Source organism: Tachyglossus aculeatus, chromosome 20 (genome assembly GCF_015852505.1).
Source record: "Tachyglossus aculeatus isolate mTacAcu1 chromosome 20, mTacAcu1.pri, whole genome shotgun sequence".
Classification (NCBI taxonomy): domain Eukaryota; kingdom Metazoa; phylum Chordata; class Mammalia; order Monotremata; family Tachyglossidae; genus Tachyglossus; species Tachyglossus aculeatus.
The window spans coordinates 8,555,438-8,574,714 of record NC_052085.1 but is presented as its reverse complement, the minus strand read 5'-3'; the positions used below and the strand labels follow the sequence as shown (position 1 = coordinate 8,574,714).

At 42.9% G+C, this 19,277-nt stretch overlaps 1 protein-coding gene across 1 annotated transcript in view; it reads right to left on the bottom strand.

Moving 5' to 3' along the window:
• INTS6 (integrator complex subunit 6) overlaps positions 1–17,549 on the bottom strand; it is a 56,556-nt gene extending 39,007 nt beyond the window's left edge. Inside the window, exons 1-3 of the mRNA XM_038761530.1 lie at positions 17,394–17,549; positions 17,110–17,187; positions 15,125–15,274 (exon numbers count right to left, since the gene is read on the bottom strand). Coding sequence (XP_038617458.1) covers positions 15,125–15,274; positions 17,110–17,187; positions 17,394–17,504 — 339 coding nt within the window. The 5' untranslated portion in view covers positions 17,505–17,549. The remainder of the gene's footprint in view (positions 1–15,124; positions 15,275–17,109; positions 17,188–17,393) is intronic.
• Between the last annotated feature and the right edge of the window lie 1,728 nt (positions 17,550–19,277).

Sequence of the window (19,277 nt, the reverse complement as noted above, 5' to 3'; positions counted from 1 at the left end):
TATAATAGGAATGAAGATACTGTCATGATATTTTGAAGCTTTGAGAAAGTAATTGCCTTCACCAATAACACAGAAGGCTAGTGGCAGAGCTGGAATTAAGAGCCAGGTTTCAGCTTCCAGACCAATTATATCAACTCTACATAATTTGCCACAACTACAACATTTAAGTACATAAAAAATACCCTGGGAATCAGCAAATACTCTGAAAAAATAAGTGCATTTTGACATCAGATCGCTAAATTGACTATGATTGAGGCCAGTGCAACATGAACATATTGCCCCAAGGAAACGGGAATTTTCAGGAATGAGTAATTAATACTGTTATAAATGTTATGCTGTTTTGTAACAGCAATACCAGAAATATTCATTTTGGTAATTGGCATCTTGCTTCAACAGCTTTATTCCCACGGAGCAAATGAAAATCTAGAATATTGACTGACTGGGCACAATTCAGTGTTCCAAGATTGAATATTAGAGCGCCTTTTATAACTTGAAAATACTAAGCAACCTAATGATCTACTCAGATACTTTAGGAGAAAGTATTTATTCAGAGCAATAAAGAAAATTATGCTAAAGCAAGGGCTCAGGCACCTTAAAGTAGTCACTCAATAAGCTTAAATTTAAGAATGATAACTTTCCGGCTAAAGTTTTGCTCTGCAGAAAATTTAAAGTCATGCACACCCCACTGAGTAACTTCCCATTTTTTATATAATCTGATGGAAGAGATTAATCAGCAAAAATAGAATTGAACGTTGGCCTAAAATGTTACTTTCGCTACTGCAATCAGCCAGCAGAGGGACTACAAGTTAACAAAATTATTCTCTAAACTCTACCACCACTGACAGGACACATTAATATTTTAAGCAATTAGATCAAAGACTTTTGGTAAAATTCCAAACCAGGTTAAATGTCGCTCACTGACATATGAACTATAATTACATTGTTTGCCAGCAAATGGTAAGGGTTATTAGCCTATGAAGCTTGGGTTTAGGTTTTTTGGTTATTTGGGCAGGGGGGGTAATTGTTTGATTTAGAGGAAACTGATATCAAAAAAAAAAGTAAAACAGAAAGTTAAGCTATAGAAAGTGAAGCGAAGGTTTTGATTTTCACAACAGAAATTCCTAGGGCAGTCCTCAAAAGGGAGAAAGTGAACAAGGCTGTGAAATTATATATATATGTTATACATAGATACACTCAAGTATATAGGTACACATATATGTATACACACACCTATATACACACATGTATATAGATACATACACACACAGACACACATGTGGTTCCTGGAAATTCTTGTTCAAATGTCAAATAGGCTGTTCTCCACTTTTCTATTTTCCTTCCTTATAGTTTGGGTGTGGGCTGTTAAATAAAAAACAGTCACCTTCCAGTTAAGGTGTCATGATTACCATGTATAATGTAGGAGTTTGAACTTGGGAGTTTTATAAATTAAGGGTATTATATAAAACTGTTAGCTATTAAAAGGGAATGAAAAACTCATATGGAAAATGTTAAACATGGTAGAAAAAAATTAAATGCCACCTAATGGCCAATGACTCCAAAGCAAGATGGATAATACAGATAATAATTGGGTGAAAAAAATTTCATTATTCATGCCATCATGGAGTAATAAAAGGTTACAGAAATACCAAAAATCGTATCACAGCCATTAATTGCAATCTCCTCCTATTCCTATAACATTTATAAGATCAGCTTATAGGAAATGGAGTTGAAAGATTACTGTTTCACACATATTTTCTTCCTATCCTTACACTTCAGGGAATCTCCTAAGAAATAAGGTGGAAAAGTGGTCATAGAAATCAGAAACAGGATACAAAGATAATGTTTAAAAAATAAATGATCACTCCCTGGATAATCAACAGTTACATGAATAGTCCTTGCACAAGTGTGCGTGATACGGAGTCAACATTAAAAGTCTTCAGTAAACCTTCTTTTTATAGTACCAATCCATAGGATAAGATTCATCCTGAAGATAAAATAAAAACAAAAAGGAGGAGGGAGAGTAGAAATGTTTTCCAGACATTCACCAGGACAAACCACTTTATAAATAGCTAGCTACTGTGACAGGAATTAGTTTAGTCCAAAAAGCAAAAATGAAGAGGATTCTCTACTGACATTTTATGTTCTCCTTGAAATATCAATGGTAGATTTCCCAGGAAAGTGTAAGTCCTATCCAAAAACTCTGAATCAAAAATCCACTTAAGCTCAAAAAAGTTTGAAATTGAGTCAAAATCTGCTTTGGCCAAAACAAGCCATCAAGCTTCTTGATAGGAAGCCTGCAGCCTCTATGGGGACGAAACCTCAGTATAGCAAGTATGACCCAGAGTGAGCACCACATCAGACAGGGACTGTCTCCTACTTCATTAACTTGGATCTACCCCAGTGCTTAGAACAGTGCTTGACACATAGTAAGTGCTTAACACAGGCCATATTGAGAAAAAAATATGAGGCAAAGCAAAGGCAAATCAAATATGTCCACTGTCATGCGATGATCAGTGGAAATTTTGAATACGTAGCTGTTATAAACACTAGTCACAAGGATTTACCTGTGTACAGGAGCTCCAAGGAGAGTAACCACAAAGTTTGGTCAAAAACGAATGAGTTGAGACACAAGCACAGTGGACTGGTGGTTCGTACAAAAGAAGCTTACATTTTCAATCCTGACAGAAATGCAAATATGTAATTTACCACAAAAAGGTTGCTGTGAAAATAATGCTGAAACCAACACAAAGTTGTAATATCACTGGCTAAAATCCTGCCCAAAGGAACGCATCGGAATGCCACTCACTAAATGGTAAGCAGGAAGTGGAAGCCCAGGAATTCGACAGAGCTTCAGTAAAATACTAATGATCAGCTGAAGTGCAAGCAGAGAGGCTCATTGCCCTCCAACTTAACAGTTTTACTGTTCTACATCTTCTAACTGAAGTGATATCCACTGATTTACTACCCACCTACCCCCTCCAACAGTAACTACTACTATGTTCAGCAGCCACAGAATTGGAACTTTCTCCATTTGGGTTAAATGAGAGTCCTCCTCATCCCTGATCTCCTGGTAATGGTTTAGATGGTGGCATAATTGCTTCCTGCTGTTTTTGTTCATAGTACTGTTTTTAGTAGTGTGCACTAGCAGTTTTGACTGGGGTTTATTCTTGGCAAATGGCCTGATCCCATCAAAAATGCAGGCAAGCAGAATGCTAGATTCAGGCACAATTTAAATCATTAATTACATCTGTGCCTTAGCAATATGCATCAGGGGTTGTGGGGTGCAGAAAAGAAAGCAATATTTCCCAAATTTTCCATTGAATACAGAGACCATACCCCAAAAGTAGTTATTTGAATCAAGCCATCTTTCTCAGAATCTGCCTTCTCCCTAGGCATTTCTCCAAAACATGTGTCACCTGAATTACAGGGTGTGCCAAAGACAAACTTTGAATTAAAATTGAAATGTAAGGATTCACAATCTTATTTCACTGATCAATCTACTTTTAAAAATAAAATTCCAAAGACATGTTAAAATCTTGCAGTTTTTAAGTGGAAGTTTCATTCACACTTCAGGTGTGAATGAAAATAAAATACTTTGCAATTAAGCCTACAATATAACTGAAAATCACTTCTGATCAATCAGTGGCATTTACTGAGTGACTCCTGTGTGCAGAGTACTGTAGTAAGAACTTGGGAGAGTAGAGTACTACAGAGTTGGCAAACAAGTTTCCTGCCCACAAATGAACTCATTTAGACAGTAATCAGCTTGTTTTTCAGCAAGGACGAAGATATTTTGATAAATACAGTATGCTGAAATCCGTAGTTTTTCATTTTTGTGAGTTGTTACAATCCTATATAGGACTTGTAATTTGAAAAGTTAGTATTCATTCTTATTAAGATGGTTTTCCCAAATTCTAAAAAAATAAAAACCAACTAGGGCCCTACACTAAGAAAAAGAAATATTTGAGCTACATAATTTTTTGATTTAGAAAAACAATCTGATTCCTAACAAGCACCTGATGAATTTTACTGTTATTAAATGTCAAAAGAAAAGAGGGAAAATAAAGGATTAATTCAAATCCAGCAGGTTTATATTGCTGAGGCCACAATTTCTATTATCCAAATGACAATTTGGGGTAGACAACTCAGTAGGATAACATGCCCTAAAATTATGTTGATTCATGAACATCACTAATAATCTAGAACATATTCATGGAATTTAGTCTGTAAGAAAATTCTAAAGTGAGGGGTACTGTAAGTGCCATTAAAAAGTCAAAGAATGCAGAACTCATTGAGAAATTAGGAATTATAGCAGGGAAAAAAACCCACATCTTAAAAAGAGGAAACAAATCTTTCAAGTAGCAATGTTTAAAGAGCTGGTATGTTACCTCACAGTAAAGTAGATGTAAATGTTATAGACTAAATATCACCACCAAATTGACACCATTTTTACTAGTTTCTAGAACTGACAAGAGTACAAGTGGCACAGAAAAAGCCACTACCACTTTAATCAAATCCTCAGGGTAGGTTTTTGGTTTTGAAGCCTCAGGACAAAGGTTCATCCATAGTTTCTGTTGGGAGACCCCATTATCATGAGAACTGAAATCTCATCTTATTATAGAGGATTAATATACAACCAAAAGTGGATGGTAATTAGATGAAATATTTTTTTAAAAATCTTAGAGTATTTTCTACTTCTAAAAATTGACAATCCACTTCCTGGAAAAGTGCCCGATTGTTTTCACAAGAAAATCTGCATAAGCATTACAAATATGGGGGCAATCTTATAATGTAATGGAAAGTGTGGAACAAGTTGATTAAAAGGATCAAAATAAAAAAAAATAGGCTGTGGTCTCAAGCACAATTTTGACAGTGAACCACACTAAAGGGGTTATAGCAAATATTTCAATTTGACCTGGCCTAAAATGACAATGTTTTACATCCCTCTTGAATAGGGGAAATAGATGTTTGCTTTTCTTTACAAAACATAAAATTTAGCAAAACTGGTGTTTAGAAGACCCCAGAACAATTGTGTTTATGTATTCTGCAGGCACACCAAGTTTTAGAAGATACTCCCAAGTTGACAGTCATTTCTAAAAAAAACTAAAAAACAAACCTAACAAACCACTTTCTACCATGGCCTATTCTTCAACATTGATGCCATCTTCAGAAATCTCTCTCTTGCACGAGCGTGCGCACACACACACACACACGTCTTCCCACACCCCCTCCGCCCCCCTCAGCAGCCTTACCTTTGTTATGAGGTAGACCAAGGATAGCCAAGGAGTCCCTCCCATAGATGACGAACTTTGGTCATCAAAGAACTTGCCTTGACCATGCTTTTAGATGGTAATAGTAGTTCTCAGTAGAAAAGGCTGATGGTCTAGATCAAAATCAGTAGGCCTCACTTACGGAACCCCACAACCACCCATACTTGGTTTAAGAATAGTCTAGGCATTCCACTCTTCCACACCAAACTACGCTTCTGCTCAACGTTGTTTAAAATCCGTGTATTGCCTAAATGGTGCAAATGCAATACAGATCTTTTTATTGTACATGCACTTACTGCGCCTTTTCTGGCATAAATTTATACCAACCATCCTAGAAAACACACACTCTGGGTCTAACTTGAGACAGAATATCAATATAGAAATAAAATACGTTTGCCTTTCTCTCAAATAACCTCATCTTGCGATAGTCCAAACACATAATAAGCCATTCTTTGTTGTTTGGGTGGTTTGGTAGTGTTGGAAGACAGATTACAATTTGGACAGTCTTACTAATGCTTCCTCATGGCTAAAATCAGAGCTTTTATAATGCTTCATGGCTTGAGCCTGGTTTTTCCCACTTGATGATATTAAAAACTTGTAAGACTAAGTTATTCATTAGTTATAAGTTATTTTACCTACATCTCCACAAAACAGTTTCCTCAGATACTATTATTTTCATTTCAATGATTCAAGGCTCTGAAGAGAGCAAATGTCTCATGTAGACATTTGAGGAAAATGAATTAGTGGAAATCTAAGACAACTTGCAGACTTTAAATACCATTTTCAAGAAGGTAAGTGGACTATGTGTATGACAGGACTCCAAAATAAAAATGCAATTAAACTAAAGAATTATTTTAGGAATAAACTATTTTAACATAAGAGCTACTTCCATATAAAAATGCCATTACCTCTAAGCAAAGTATTAATACAAGTTATTGAAATTAAAGCATCTTGGCATCTTGTACTGAGGATATTATTCTTTCCATCTGAAAAGCAAGCTTACTTTAACTCTGTGTGTGTGCGCGTGCGAGACAGAGAGAGAGAGTGTATATACATACATGCATTACTTCAAAAGAAATAAAAAATCAGCCTGGAGAAGCAGTACGGCCTAGAGTAGGGGCCTGAGAGTCGGTTGGACTTGGGTTCGAATCACAGCTCTGCTCCTTGTCTGCTGTGAGACTTTGGGCATGCTACTTCTCTGTGTCTCAGTTACCTCATCTGTAAAATCGGGATTAATACTGGGAGCCCCATGTGCAAAATGGACTGCATCCAGCCTCATTTGCTTGTATCTATCCCAGCTCTTAGTACAGTGCCTGGCACATAGTAAGCACTTAATAACCATTTTAAAAAAAAGAAATGAGACATTGACTTGGCCCCAAACTATCTTATTGAGCTTTAAAACTCTTCTTGCCTGATCCCTAAATATCCTAAGCCATTACAGGTTTCCGGTGTTAATAAACGCTTTCCGAAAAGAGAATGGAGTGCATGCTAGATGTCATAGCAGCAATCAGTTTGGCTAAAACTCATGAGCTTGATATAATAGCTGTTATGTAACCTTCAGAGGCAGAAGTTGTCATCTAACTTCTTCCTATTTGGGTCAAAGATCTTGATGAAGGATATTACTGTGACAAGAGAATCTGTTCTAGATGTATACTTCCGTGTGGGACTCCAACACTCTACTGTGGCCGGTATAGGAGAGGCTTCAGAGGCTTTTTTTCTTTTTCTTTCAATGCTTCACAGAACGCTGAACTTCCTACCTTCAAAGGTGTAAATTAACATTAGTTGACATGACAGTCATTTATGAGAAATGGAATTTGTAAAGAAAATGTCTCTGACAAGGAAAGACTTGAGAATTTCCAAATTTTCTCCTAGAATATTAAGACATGAGAATTTCCAAATTTTCTCCTGGAATATTTGCTGCAAAGTTACACAATGCCTTCTATTTTAAAATGTTAAGTAGATCCCTTAACCCCTGTCTGGGAGTGGAGGGTTGGAGGAAAAATGGGACTTTTTTCCCCCTTTTGGTTGTTTTGTCTTTTTACAGTAGAAAAGAAAAATGAAAAAAAGTGAATTTCCTGACCTCTAATCCCAACATTTTAAAGACTGCAGTAACATTCCTAATATCACCTTACTTTTAGCCAAAACAACAGAAAGGGGATTTAAGAACCATGAAATAACACCAGAGGGGAATGCAAAGTCTAGGCCTGTTGAAATACAATCCCAACTTTTTCTAATTTAAGATGTCCTTCAGCAACAAAATTTACCCACTGCCTCAGAATCTTCAATTTTAACAACTCTCTCACACGAGAATTAACTGACAGAAGCAAAGAACTTTCAAAATAGAAAAATACTCCCATTTACTACATCATGCTAAAGTACCTGAAGGCTAGTCATGAACAAAAACAACAACAGGAAACGGTGCCAAATATGTCAAAATGTCTCAGGAAAAGTCATTTTAACCGGAAGGGCAAAACCCCTTACCTGAAGTTAGTCTACATTATTTAAATATAAAATGTTATAACAATGTTAAAATATATTTTAAAAATAGAATGAACAACTGATACTTTTTTATGGCATTTGTTAAGCACTTACTATGTATCAGGTACTGTACTAAGCACTGGAGTAGAAACAAGCTAATCAGGTTGGATATGGCCCACATCGGGCTCACAGCTTTAATCCCCATTTTATATATGAGGTAGCTGAGGCACAGAGAAGCTAAGCGACTTGCCCATGGTCACACAGCAGACAAGTGGTGGAACCATCATTTCAACCCAGATCCTCTGACTCCCATGTCAGACTGGCCATGTTTTTCCACTAGGCCAGGCTGCTTCTCTAAAATATAATGAATACATCATCTCTTTTAAATAAATCAATGAGCAGTTGTTATAAATAATGGGTATACCTAAATTATGTACTCAAGTTTCCAAATGATTACCTGTGCTGCTTAACAAAATTTCAATGCACACCCAATTCGACAAATTTTGTCTTCCATTTAAGAGCGCTTATGTGTAAGCACTGTGGGCTGTTTGCACAAAAATAAAAATTAAAAACAAAAACTTAAACATTAAAAGATGTTTGTCTTAGAGGCAGTATTGGTGATAAGACCAACAACAAAAAATTTTCCAGAGATGCAGAACCCCAATCTGAGTTTTTAGTCAGGCTTTATTTTAAATACACCAATAACCAGGCTGAACAAAAATGTACTTTACAAGTGGAAACAGCTACTAAAAATATATCTGGAGAAGAATGGGGCGGCAAGAAATATCTGGGCACTGATCAATCAAAAAAATTGCAACTGAATGCAAATGATAAATCTGGATAATACCCAGCATGATTTAGAAAGCAAAATATCATTTTATAAGACACACTGTGCAACCAACTTCTTTTAAAGAATCGGAAGTTAAAAATGTAATAGAAAATTCATATAGTAAAAATGCTTTTAGCCAGGTCTTGCAACAATTCTGACCTCAAGTCACTTGTCTAGACACCCTTCGCAAGTCTGTAATCTGACGTTAGATATTTGGGCTTCATCTTTTCAGCTGTAATATTTTTTGGTGTCTCATTACTCATATGTAATTATATGAAAGATGATGTGGCAATTAAGATCCCTTAACTGAGGATCAGAGCCCATTATTTTTGCATTTTCCTTCTTGGACTCAATTCTCAGGGGATAGCAATGATTCTCCAGACAAATGTGCTAATGGTTCTTGGCTTTGGATTTTAGTCTCTTGAAATCCACCAAAAATTTAGGCACTTGCTAAACTACCCCTCAAGAAAATAGGTAGTATATATAAAATTAATTTAGAGAAGTTGCATGAAATATTTCTTACCATGCAACTCGGAATTCTTAGAAACAGACCCCAGCAGGAAAAGCAAATCCAATTTCATATTCATTATTACCTAGCTTTATCATGTCACCAAACTGATGGTGGTTTAAAGAGCTTTGACAATGGAACTTAGTATCCACTTTGTTGAAAATGTGTTGTTCTACAAGCTATTCACAGAATGGAGAGATTTAAATATCCATCTAAACTTGGGACAGAAATCTGCCCAAGTTAACTTGCCAAACTTTCCATTGATAATCATTAGTAACAAACCTAAACTTAAAGTCCACTTTGGATCCAACAGTGTCACCAAAAGCAAATTCTTTGGAAACTGGTGGGGTGCCTCAGTCCATGCAATCCGGAAGCACTTCTCTTCATAGAGCAAGCAAAATTTTAAATGAAAAATAGTTATACTTGGGTAAATTATACATCAAGACTGCATTTAATAATAAAAAAGAGACTCCCCCTATTAGTGATTAGTGAAAATGATTATTAGGGGCACTTCATACCTCTGAAAACCTCTAAAATGCAAAGATTGATTCAGCTATAAACTACTCTTCAAATTTGTTCCAGAATGTTTAATTGCCTCAGACTAATTTCTCCTGGATAGGTTCCCATGCCATAGAAGTATCAACTACTGTTCTTAACATCCTGGCTGAAAATCCTACCTAAGTTTCAGTACTGAATGGACAAATACCATAATTATTATTATTAAAAGAAACAGCTTTTGGAGTAGCAGGTAATAACAGGAGCAAAACAAAGTGCAAGCTGGCTAAATTGTTCTGAATAACCATATAAGTGCTCCTTACGTCAGGCATTATCACTAAATTCAAAGACAGGTTTCTCTCATGAAAAGAGTGAGAGTATAATATTTTTAAATAAAGTAATTATCCCTTAACATCCTCTCATTTGGGCCTGGTCTGAACTGCTGAACAAGTTTAATCCAGCAAGGAACAAATCTGTGTGATTTTTGCTTGTTCCAGTCATGAGAACAAGACCACTTGCTACATTTTCTTGAAAAATGTGATAGGGGGAACATTTTTGATTATCTGTGAAGCTCGGACTGCTCATTTTCACACACACACCATTTGAAAGATTTTTATGAACTAGAATCCCAGCTGGCATTTCAATTATTTTTGTTTCAACTCAAGGATCATGGGAAATTTAGTTTTGAGCTCTAAAAATTTCTGGATTAAACATAAGCAGGTTAACACTTGACAGGTGTTTGTCATTTTAGGGCAATCAATCAATGGCATTTATTGAGTTAACTGTACACAGAGCACTGTGCTAAGAGCTGGGGAGGTGTATGATACAGTAATAGGACCAATGGTTAGTTTGCAGAGTTTGCATGATGGTATGTGAGCACCAAGAGGATGAAATAAGTTTGCAAACTTGTTAAGTCAAATAAAGCAACCTTGGTTAAGGAAGAGAGGTGCAATGCCAAGAACTTTTTTTAGAAAAAGGAATACTGAAAAGCTGTGCTAAGAAAAACAAAATCATGAAAGCAGCAGAAAAAGAGGATTTACCTTCAGTATTCTACAGATCTTAAATCCTAATTTTAGGATTCTTACATATGCACATGAGGCTTAGATTCATTACTTCATTTTCAGTTTGGGTATTAATAGAACCAGTCAAGGGACACTGATATCAAATTAAAGATTCTTGCACAAATATAAGAATAGAATATGAAATGAGAAGAGTGCACCGTGTAATTTTGATTAAGTCCGTAAAGGTATTCCACAACAGCCTGGAATGGACAGCGGGGCTAACTGAAAACAAGGATTACTTTGTTCGAGAAGTGCAGGAAACATTTATCAGCTATTTTCCCTTTTCCATTACTTTTGTTAGGACTGACCATTCAACCCTCTTACTCACCTGGAAATTTTGCTGATAGATTTCTCTCTAGCCAAATTCAAGACATTATTTCAGTAAAATGACTTTGCTAATTAGATCACACACAATAGGTGCAGTCTGCTTGCAGCTGGTTGGTTTCGATCAGAACAAACTAGCAGAAGCAACAGAAATGTGCAGGAGAGTACAATGTACCATGTACTCTGTACAGTGCTCTGCATATAGTAAGGGCTCGATATATACCAGATTGACATACATCATTTAGGGCCTTCCAGCACATACAAACTAGCAGGTAAGCTAGTTTGGAAGCCTGCCAGTTATAGACACCAAACTTTAAAATCAAACCAATGCTTCACGGTCAAACTGCTTAATCCAGACTAACTCATGATTACTCTTTCCCAATCTCACCTAATGGAACCCCTCACATCTCTTTCCAGCTCATTTTTCCTGGAGTTCCAAATCCCCGAGGTCACAAGGGATTTCCCCAAGATCATCATACCTCAAATATGAATCGTGGGAATAAAGAACATATTCAAATATAAGATCCACAAAATTTAGCAAATGAGAGGGAAAGAGAATACTCATTTCATCTTAAAAATCTAAATTAGAATTAAAGGGAGAGTTCTATGACCTCATAGTCTAAGTGTTTTCTTCAACTCAACACTCCTATTTAAAAATGTAGCTTCCCTTTACTGCAGTATTTTACCATATTGTTCATTGGATACCTGGCATTAGGCAAGTTTCCTCGCGCTCAAATGAACACATTAAGTCAGTGTAAAGCAAGGCAAATATTTAGGCTCCTTCCACTGATGTAGTTAGACTAAGCACAACAGGGGCACGTCGGGGAAAGACCTTCTGCCTAGATTATCAACGTAAGAGGCCGCAACAGTTCATTACTTGCAGATTTGCTTCTACTCAGCACCCTGGATATCCTGAATCACACCCAGGGAAAGAAAGGAAAAGTTGTGTGGGCGAAAAGAATCAGGGGAAGCTGCAGGTTTCCACTTTTTTGTTCAGCTACTTCTATGGGATTTTCTAGATGCCAAATGCCTGAAAATGAACTTTACCTTTACAAAAAAAAAAAAAAAAAGACAAAAAGACACCACCAAATCCATCCCCCACAACCGACACCTAATTCACCTGATGGTGAGCAGCAGCATGGACTAGTGGAAAAGGCATGGTACCAGGAGTCAGGAGACTTGGGTTCAACACCTGCCTGCTGTGGGACCTCAGGCAAATCACTAAATTTCTCTGTGCCTGTTTCCTCATCTAAAGAACGGGGATAAAACACCAGTTCTTCCTTCCTCTTAGACTGTGAGCCAGATGTGGGCCAGAGGCTGTGTCTCATGTGTTTACTTTGTGTGCAACACAGTGTTCAGCATGTAGTGCTTAACAAATACCATCATTCTCATTAGGATGATCCTGGGGGACAGGCCACAGCTCTTGTCTCAAAGGGATCCAGTTTAATGTCATGCTGAGAACAGTGGCAGCTGGGAATATAAAATAGCTATTACTAACAAGTCACATCCCTTTGTGCCCTTATCAGTCTAGTTGTATGAGGGAAAACAGAGGAAAGAAATTGGAAGATCAAACCAGAGCTCTAATATTTGAATTAGCATTTTCCACTCGCAAATTGCCAACCTGCTATTAAGTAAAAATGTTGTAACTTTTAACACATTTAGATCAGACCTTGGGCCATGAACCTTTTGACAGTTTACTATTAGGGAAAAGTCCCCTTCCCTAAGTCAGTGAAAACTCACATTAATAAAGTGATGCTAAATTGAAGAGTTACCAGAAAAGGATGGGTGGGGAGGGAGAGGGTAGGAGAAAGACACTTGTGGGTGCTTGTGTTGGCGTGCAGACCAGTGTGGCTGTAGGAAAAAAGAACTGCTATAATAGATTCCCCAGCTTTTAGATCGTGAACAGTCAGTTGCCCCGTAATGTGTTTTCACTCTGCATTATGGATAGAACATGATTCAGGAATTAGAGAATGCTCTTCCAACCATATGCGCCTGCCTGGATTGACATGCCTGCTGTATGACCTTGGGCAAGTCACTTAACTTCTCTGTGCCTCAGTTCCCTCATCTGTAAAATGGGGATTAAAAGTGTGAGCCCCATGTGGGACAGGGACTGTGTCCAACCTGGTTAACTGGTATCTTCCCCAGTGCTTAGAACAGTGCTAGGCACACAGTAAGCACTTAATAAGTACAATTACTATAATTATGAATGCAGTTCAGGAGTTAGAGAATGCTCTTCCAACCCTATGTGCTTGTTTGGATCAAATGCCATGTGATGTGGGGAGAAACTGATGGCACTGATTCGCAGAACCAGTCAAGACTTGTGTTCTGTCCCATGATGTCCTCTAGACTGTAAGCTGCTTGAGGGCAGAGAATGTGTCTACCAACTCTGTTATACTCTCCCAAGCACTTGCTACAGTGCTCTGCACACAGTGGGTGCTGAAAAAAGTACCCCTGATTGATTTGAGAACATAATCCCTGCACTACAGGAGAACTGACGAGACACCGCACCTGTTAACCAAGCCGAGGTAGACTATTCTACCAGCGACAGACTGCCTTGAAGAGAAAACAGGCTGCATTTTCTTTATGAGAACAGTGAGCTCTTCAAAGTGGTATGCCTATCCCTCGAGAGTTCTACTTGTATATGCCTACTTGTCTAACAAAAGGATCGGGGTGTTACATTCAGCTTCTTGTAAATGAAAAGCATGTGAGGGTTTGGGGAAGGAGTAAGTGGAAATTATAGCTCAGGAAGGTCAAGAGGTGGGAGGGAAGATATGCCAAATCTAAACAAGTCTACCCTGTGATAGTGCTTTGCAATTCCTTATAAGAAAAAGGTACTAAGGGGGGGGTTCGGTTGATTTTTTTTAAAACTTCTTGCACCAGCGGCCTCACGGAATGATTTACGGAGCACCTTGCATTCCTCCATAGCGACCCATCCTGCTGATTTAAAAACGTTGTTGACAGGCTCCAAGAGTAGTCTTGTCTGATCCTCGATCAGATGAGCAGCAGCTGCAATTCAGGGACTTGGGGGGCTAGTGCAGGGCTCTTCAAAACTTCCAGAGGACCCCTCTCCCCAAGGGTTTGGAAAAAAAGAAACAAACAACTCTTTAGGCAAGAGCAAAGCCTTTGGTTTCCTGGAGCCGAGATTTTAGTTCAACTAAGTCAGGATTCCACTTGTACCGACAGGCAAAATTAGACACTTCAAAAAGGAAGGCCAAGGTAGTTTATGTATCAGCCAACTGTGCAAAGTTACTGCCTACGAAAGGAGGGAAAACTTTTCTTGACTTTTACAGCAGCAGCATAACGTGGCTGAAACTCTGCCAGTGCAAGAAATGAAGTGAGGGTTGTCATCCTTTTCAAAAAATTTTCCCTACCCATCCCTACTTCTTAGGATTTTGTGAAGATAAAATGAAATACTTTGTGTTTAAGCATTTCTGGTTCTTAGAAATATCCTAGATGAATTTAAAATGGAATTACAAATCCAGCAGTGTGACCTAGTGGAAAGAGCATGGGCTTGGGAGTCAGATCCCAGCTCTGTCCCCTGCCAACTGTGTGACCACCTCTGCCTCAGTTCCCTCATCTGCAAAATGGGGATTCAATACCTGTTCTCTCTCGCCTATTTAGACCATGAGCCCCGTGCGGGACAGGGGCTGTGTCCAAACTGATTAGCTTGTATCCACCCCAGCGCTTAGTACCGTGCTTGGCACATAGGAAGCATTTAGAAGATACCACTATTATTATTATGCAACTTGTTCCTGGATTTCAGTGCATTGTTTGAAAAACAATTGCATGCTTTTGACAAGAGAAGATATCACTAAAGCATGATGAGATCTGACTAATCTGGCCCCAGCAGAATACTTTAGAGCCAAAGTAGATGCAGGGTTCAAAAGTGGAGGCAGTCTGTACCTTGTGTTAAACAACTCTAGAGTCTGATTTCGTATTATGAATGGCATTTTAAGAAAACTAAGGGAAGGCAAAGTCATTAACTCCCCCAAGTTTATCTTTATATGCGGTTCGTTTCAAATTGAAACATGCCGATAGTAGCTTCCAACTACTTTGTTTCAGGTTAAGAAGGTTTAGTTCAAGCTTGTTTTATGGGGTCTTTTCTGAAAGAGAAAGTTCACTGGTTTCCACCCCACCTTCCCCTTAATATTCAACCTACCTGCCCATAGTTGTCTATGCCAGTTACTAATCTATTTAAATTTAATAAATCAAAGGCTGTCCTTAGGGATTGGCCAAGGGTCGTAAGTCCTTCAGCTTGAAGGTTTTTCAGTTCGTTCATAAATGTGGCATGGTTTTCTTTCCATCCAGCCTGAAAAGAGAAAAACAGAAACATTCTTCAATAAGTCCTAAACACGGAGCCGGTCCAAAGTTAAAGGCCCCCAAAAGTTACTCAGACAATTTGGCTCTTGTTAACTGTTTGTGAACTGGAGATGGGCATCATCTGTGTTCCTAAACTGTACTAGACCAACAGCAGCTCTCCGAAAGGGATTTATCGCCTCACTGGGGGGCTTTATACTTCATCTCCCATGGAAGCGGATGAAAAACAACTGGTGAAGCTTCGCATTCTGCAGCTGCTTCACTTACGACCTGTCATGTGAAGCCCTAAAGGCTCGGTCCTTTATCCTCACTTTTCCAGATTTAAAAATGATAACAATAATAATAAAAAGAAGTGGTTTTTTATGCTTCAACTAGCACCGGCCCTGCCAGTGACCAGGGCAGGTAACCCGGCTTCCGATGGGGGGGGGGGGGGGGGGAGTGGTTGGGGGCCAGTTCCCCTTTAACTCAAGCTTGGGGGATTTGGTGGTGGAGGTGGAGGAGGATTTGGTGGTGGTGGTGGTGGTGGAGGAGCAGGATCTGGTGGTGGTGGAGGAGGAAGATCTGGTGGTGGTGGAGGAGGAAGATCTGGTGGTGGTGGAGAAAGGATCTGGTGGTGGTGGTGGCGGAGGAGGATCTGCTGGTGGTGGTGGTGGAGGATCTGGTGGTGGTGGTGGAGGATCTGGTGGTGGTGGTGGAGGATCTGGTGGTGGTGGTGGAGGATCTGGTGGTGGTGGTGGAGGATCTGGTGGTGGTGGTGGAGGAGGAGGAGGATCTGGTGGTGGAAGAGGAGGAGGATCTGGTGGTGGAGGAGGAGGAGGATCTGGTGGTGGAGGAGGAGGAGGATGTGGTGGAGGAGGAGGAGGATGTAGTGGTGGTGGAGGAGGAGGAGGAGGATGTGGTGGAGGAGGAGGAGGATGTAGTGGTGGTGGAGGAGGAGGAGGATCTGGTGGTGGTGGAGGAGGAGGAGGATCTGGGTGTGGTGGTGGAGGAGGAGGAGGATCTGGGTGTGGTGGTGGAGGAGGATCTGGTGGTGGAGGAGGATCTGGTGGTGGTGGAGGAGGATCTGGTGGTGGAGGAGGATCTGGTGGTGGTGGAGGAGGATCTGGTGGTGGTGGAGGAGGATCTGGTGGTGGTGGAGGAGGATCTGGTGGTGGTGAAGGAGGAAGAGGACAGGATCTCGTGGTGGTGGAGAAAGAGGATCTGGTGGTGGTGGAGGAGGAGGATGTGGTGGTGGAGGAGGAGGATCTGGTAGTGTAGGTGCTGTCACTTATGTTAAGTTGAATAACTATCCCCCAGAGTGCCTTGCTGCCGCTGGGGCCGCCGCCGCCGCCGCCGCCGCTTCTCCTCAGAGCAGAGCGCCGGGGAAATGTCGGCCATGTTGCTGGCAGCGCCGCCTCGGCCCCGACCGGCGCCCAGGGCCCGGCCCCCCCCCCCCGCTCCCCCCGTCCGCCGCCGCCGCCGCCGCCTGCCGACACAAGTTGCGAGGGACGGAGGGAGGGAGGCGAGGGGGGGCGAGCCGTGCAGGAGGCGGAGGCTGAGGCGGCCGGGGGATGAGCGGGGGGTCGGGCGAGGCGGCGGGGACCGGGGGGGGGGGGGGGGAGGAGGAGGAGGAGGAGGAGGGGAGGGAGGGAGGGAGGGAGGCCGGCGGGCGGGCGGACGGGCGGGCGGGCGGGGGGACACGACACCCAGTCGAGGAGGGGAAAGAATCGAAAGGGAAATGGCCAGAAGCGGAGACCGGGGCGGGGAGGGGGGAGCAGAATGAAAGGGGGCCGGGGCCGGGGGGCGAGAAGAAAGGAGGGAAAGGGCGGGCAGGAAGGGGCTTGGTACCTTGATAGCGTAGGGAGGCTCCTCGAAAGTGACCAGCATATACCTGTCTCCTCGGCTGGCCGGGTCCCGGGCACGGAGCTGCGGGGCACGGGGCCGGTTAGCGGGCACGGCCGGGCACGGCGGGCGGAAGGGCGGGCGGGCGGCCGAGCCCCCCCACCCCCCATCCCGCCCTCCCCAGTACCAAGCACACCACGCAGGGTCCCCGGGTGCCCCCCGCGCCTCTCCCTCCTCCCGCAAACCCCGGGGGCCGCCCCGGAGGCGGCGGCGGCGGCGGCGCTCGGTACCTTCATGAAGGTCTCTACCGCGCCTTTGGCCGTGTCCAGGTAGGTGGTGCCCAGATGGCTGCGCTGGTTCATAGAGGCGGACGTGTCTATCAGGAACAGTAAGATGGGCATAGCGCTGGCCGGGGACCCCGGGGCCCCAGCTGGTGGACGGACGAGGACGGGCAGCCGCTACATCGGGCGGGCGGGGGGGGGGGGGGGGGGGGGCGAACAACGCGGCCCCGGGGGGGAAAACAGGATCTGGGTCGCGCCCCCCGGGCACGGGCTGCTAGTTGAGGGGAAACTCCCGCTCCCCGTCCAACCTCCGCCCGCCCCGGTCCCCGTGTGTGCCCCGGCGGGGATGGGGAAGGGGACGGGCCCAGGGGACTCGGAGGGGTGGCCGCGGGGCTGTGGGAGAAGTTTGAGGGACTCGCCCCGCCGCCCCGACCCCCTCTCGCTACTGAAGCGCTTTTCTCCCTCACGCTCCGGTTTTAACTCGGGCAGGGGCCGCTCGGGCCCCGCCCCCGCGCCACGTGACGCGCCGCCCCGCTCCCCGATTGGCCGCCCGCCGCCCCCTCATTAGCATATTCAAACAGAGGGCGGGGGCGGGGCGGCGCGGGGGACAGTTAGTGAGCAGGCGCAGGGGCGGGCCAGGGCGGGGAAGGCCGGCTCGGGCGGGCGCGCGCGCCAAGGCGGTGCGCATGCGCGGGCGCCCTGAGGCGCGCCGCCTCCGCCTCGTAGCTGAGGTGGAGATGGGCGCCTCACGACTGAGGCCAGCGGGAGACGGAGGCATGGCCGGGCCTTCCCCCACCAAAGCCCCGGTCATGGCGGCCGAACGAGGCTCCTTGGGCTCGTCCTCGACGGAGCGGGGGGAGGAGAGGCGACGGAGAGCCCGGGACGTTGTCCGGGACCCCAGCCGGGCCCGCCCCGCAATCCTCCCCACCCTCCGGGGAGGCCTTCCTCACAATCAATCAATCAGTCAATCAATCAATCAATCGTATTTATTGAGCGCTTACTGTGGGCAGAGCACTGTACTGAGCGCTTGGGAAGTCCAAGTTGGCAACGTATAGAGACAGTCCCTACCCAACAGTGGGCTCACAGTCTAAAAGGGGGATACAGGGAGCAAAACCAAACATACTAACAAAATGAAATACTGTAATGTTTATTATATAATTATATATTATTATATAATAATATAATATAATAATAATAGGCATTTGTTAAGCGCTTACTATGCGCAAAGCACTGTTCTAAGCGCTGGGGAGGATGCAGGGTGATCAGGTTGTCCCCCGTGGGGCTCATAGTCTTCATCCCCATTTTACAGATGAGGTAACTGAGGCTCAGAGAAGTTAAGTGACTTGCCCAAGATCACCCAGCAGACGTGGCGCTTAGTACAGTGCTCTGCACATAGTAAGCGCTCAATAAATACGATTGATGATGTGGCGGAGCTGGAATTCGAACCCATGACCTCCGACTCCAAAGCCCGGGCTCTTTCCACTGAGCCGTGCGGCTTCTCTAATAGAATAGATATGTACAAGTAAAATAAATAGAGTAATAAATATGTACAAACATATGTACATATATACAGGTGCTGTGGGGAAGGGAAGGAGGTAAGATGAGGGTGATGGAGAGGGGGGCGAGGGGGAGAGGAAGGAAGGGGCTCAGTCTGGGAAGGCTCACAAAACCACCCCCGCCCAACCCTGGGCCTCGAGATGAGGGACGCCCGAGGCCCGGCCACGGGAGGGAAGAGAAGGGGCCAAAATGGGCCTCCCCCTCCCTCACACCCAGGTTGGCCCCTTTCTGGCCCTCGCCGATGGGCCTTTCCATCATCCAACTCCCAGCCCCCTTGCATTCATCTCCTAGAAGCAGCGTGGCTCCGGGGAAATCAATCAATCAATCGTATTTATT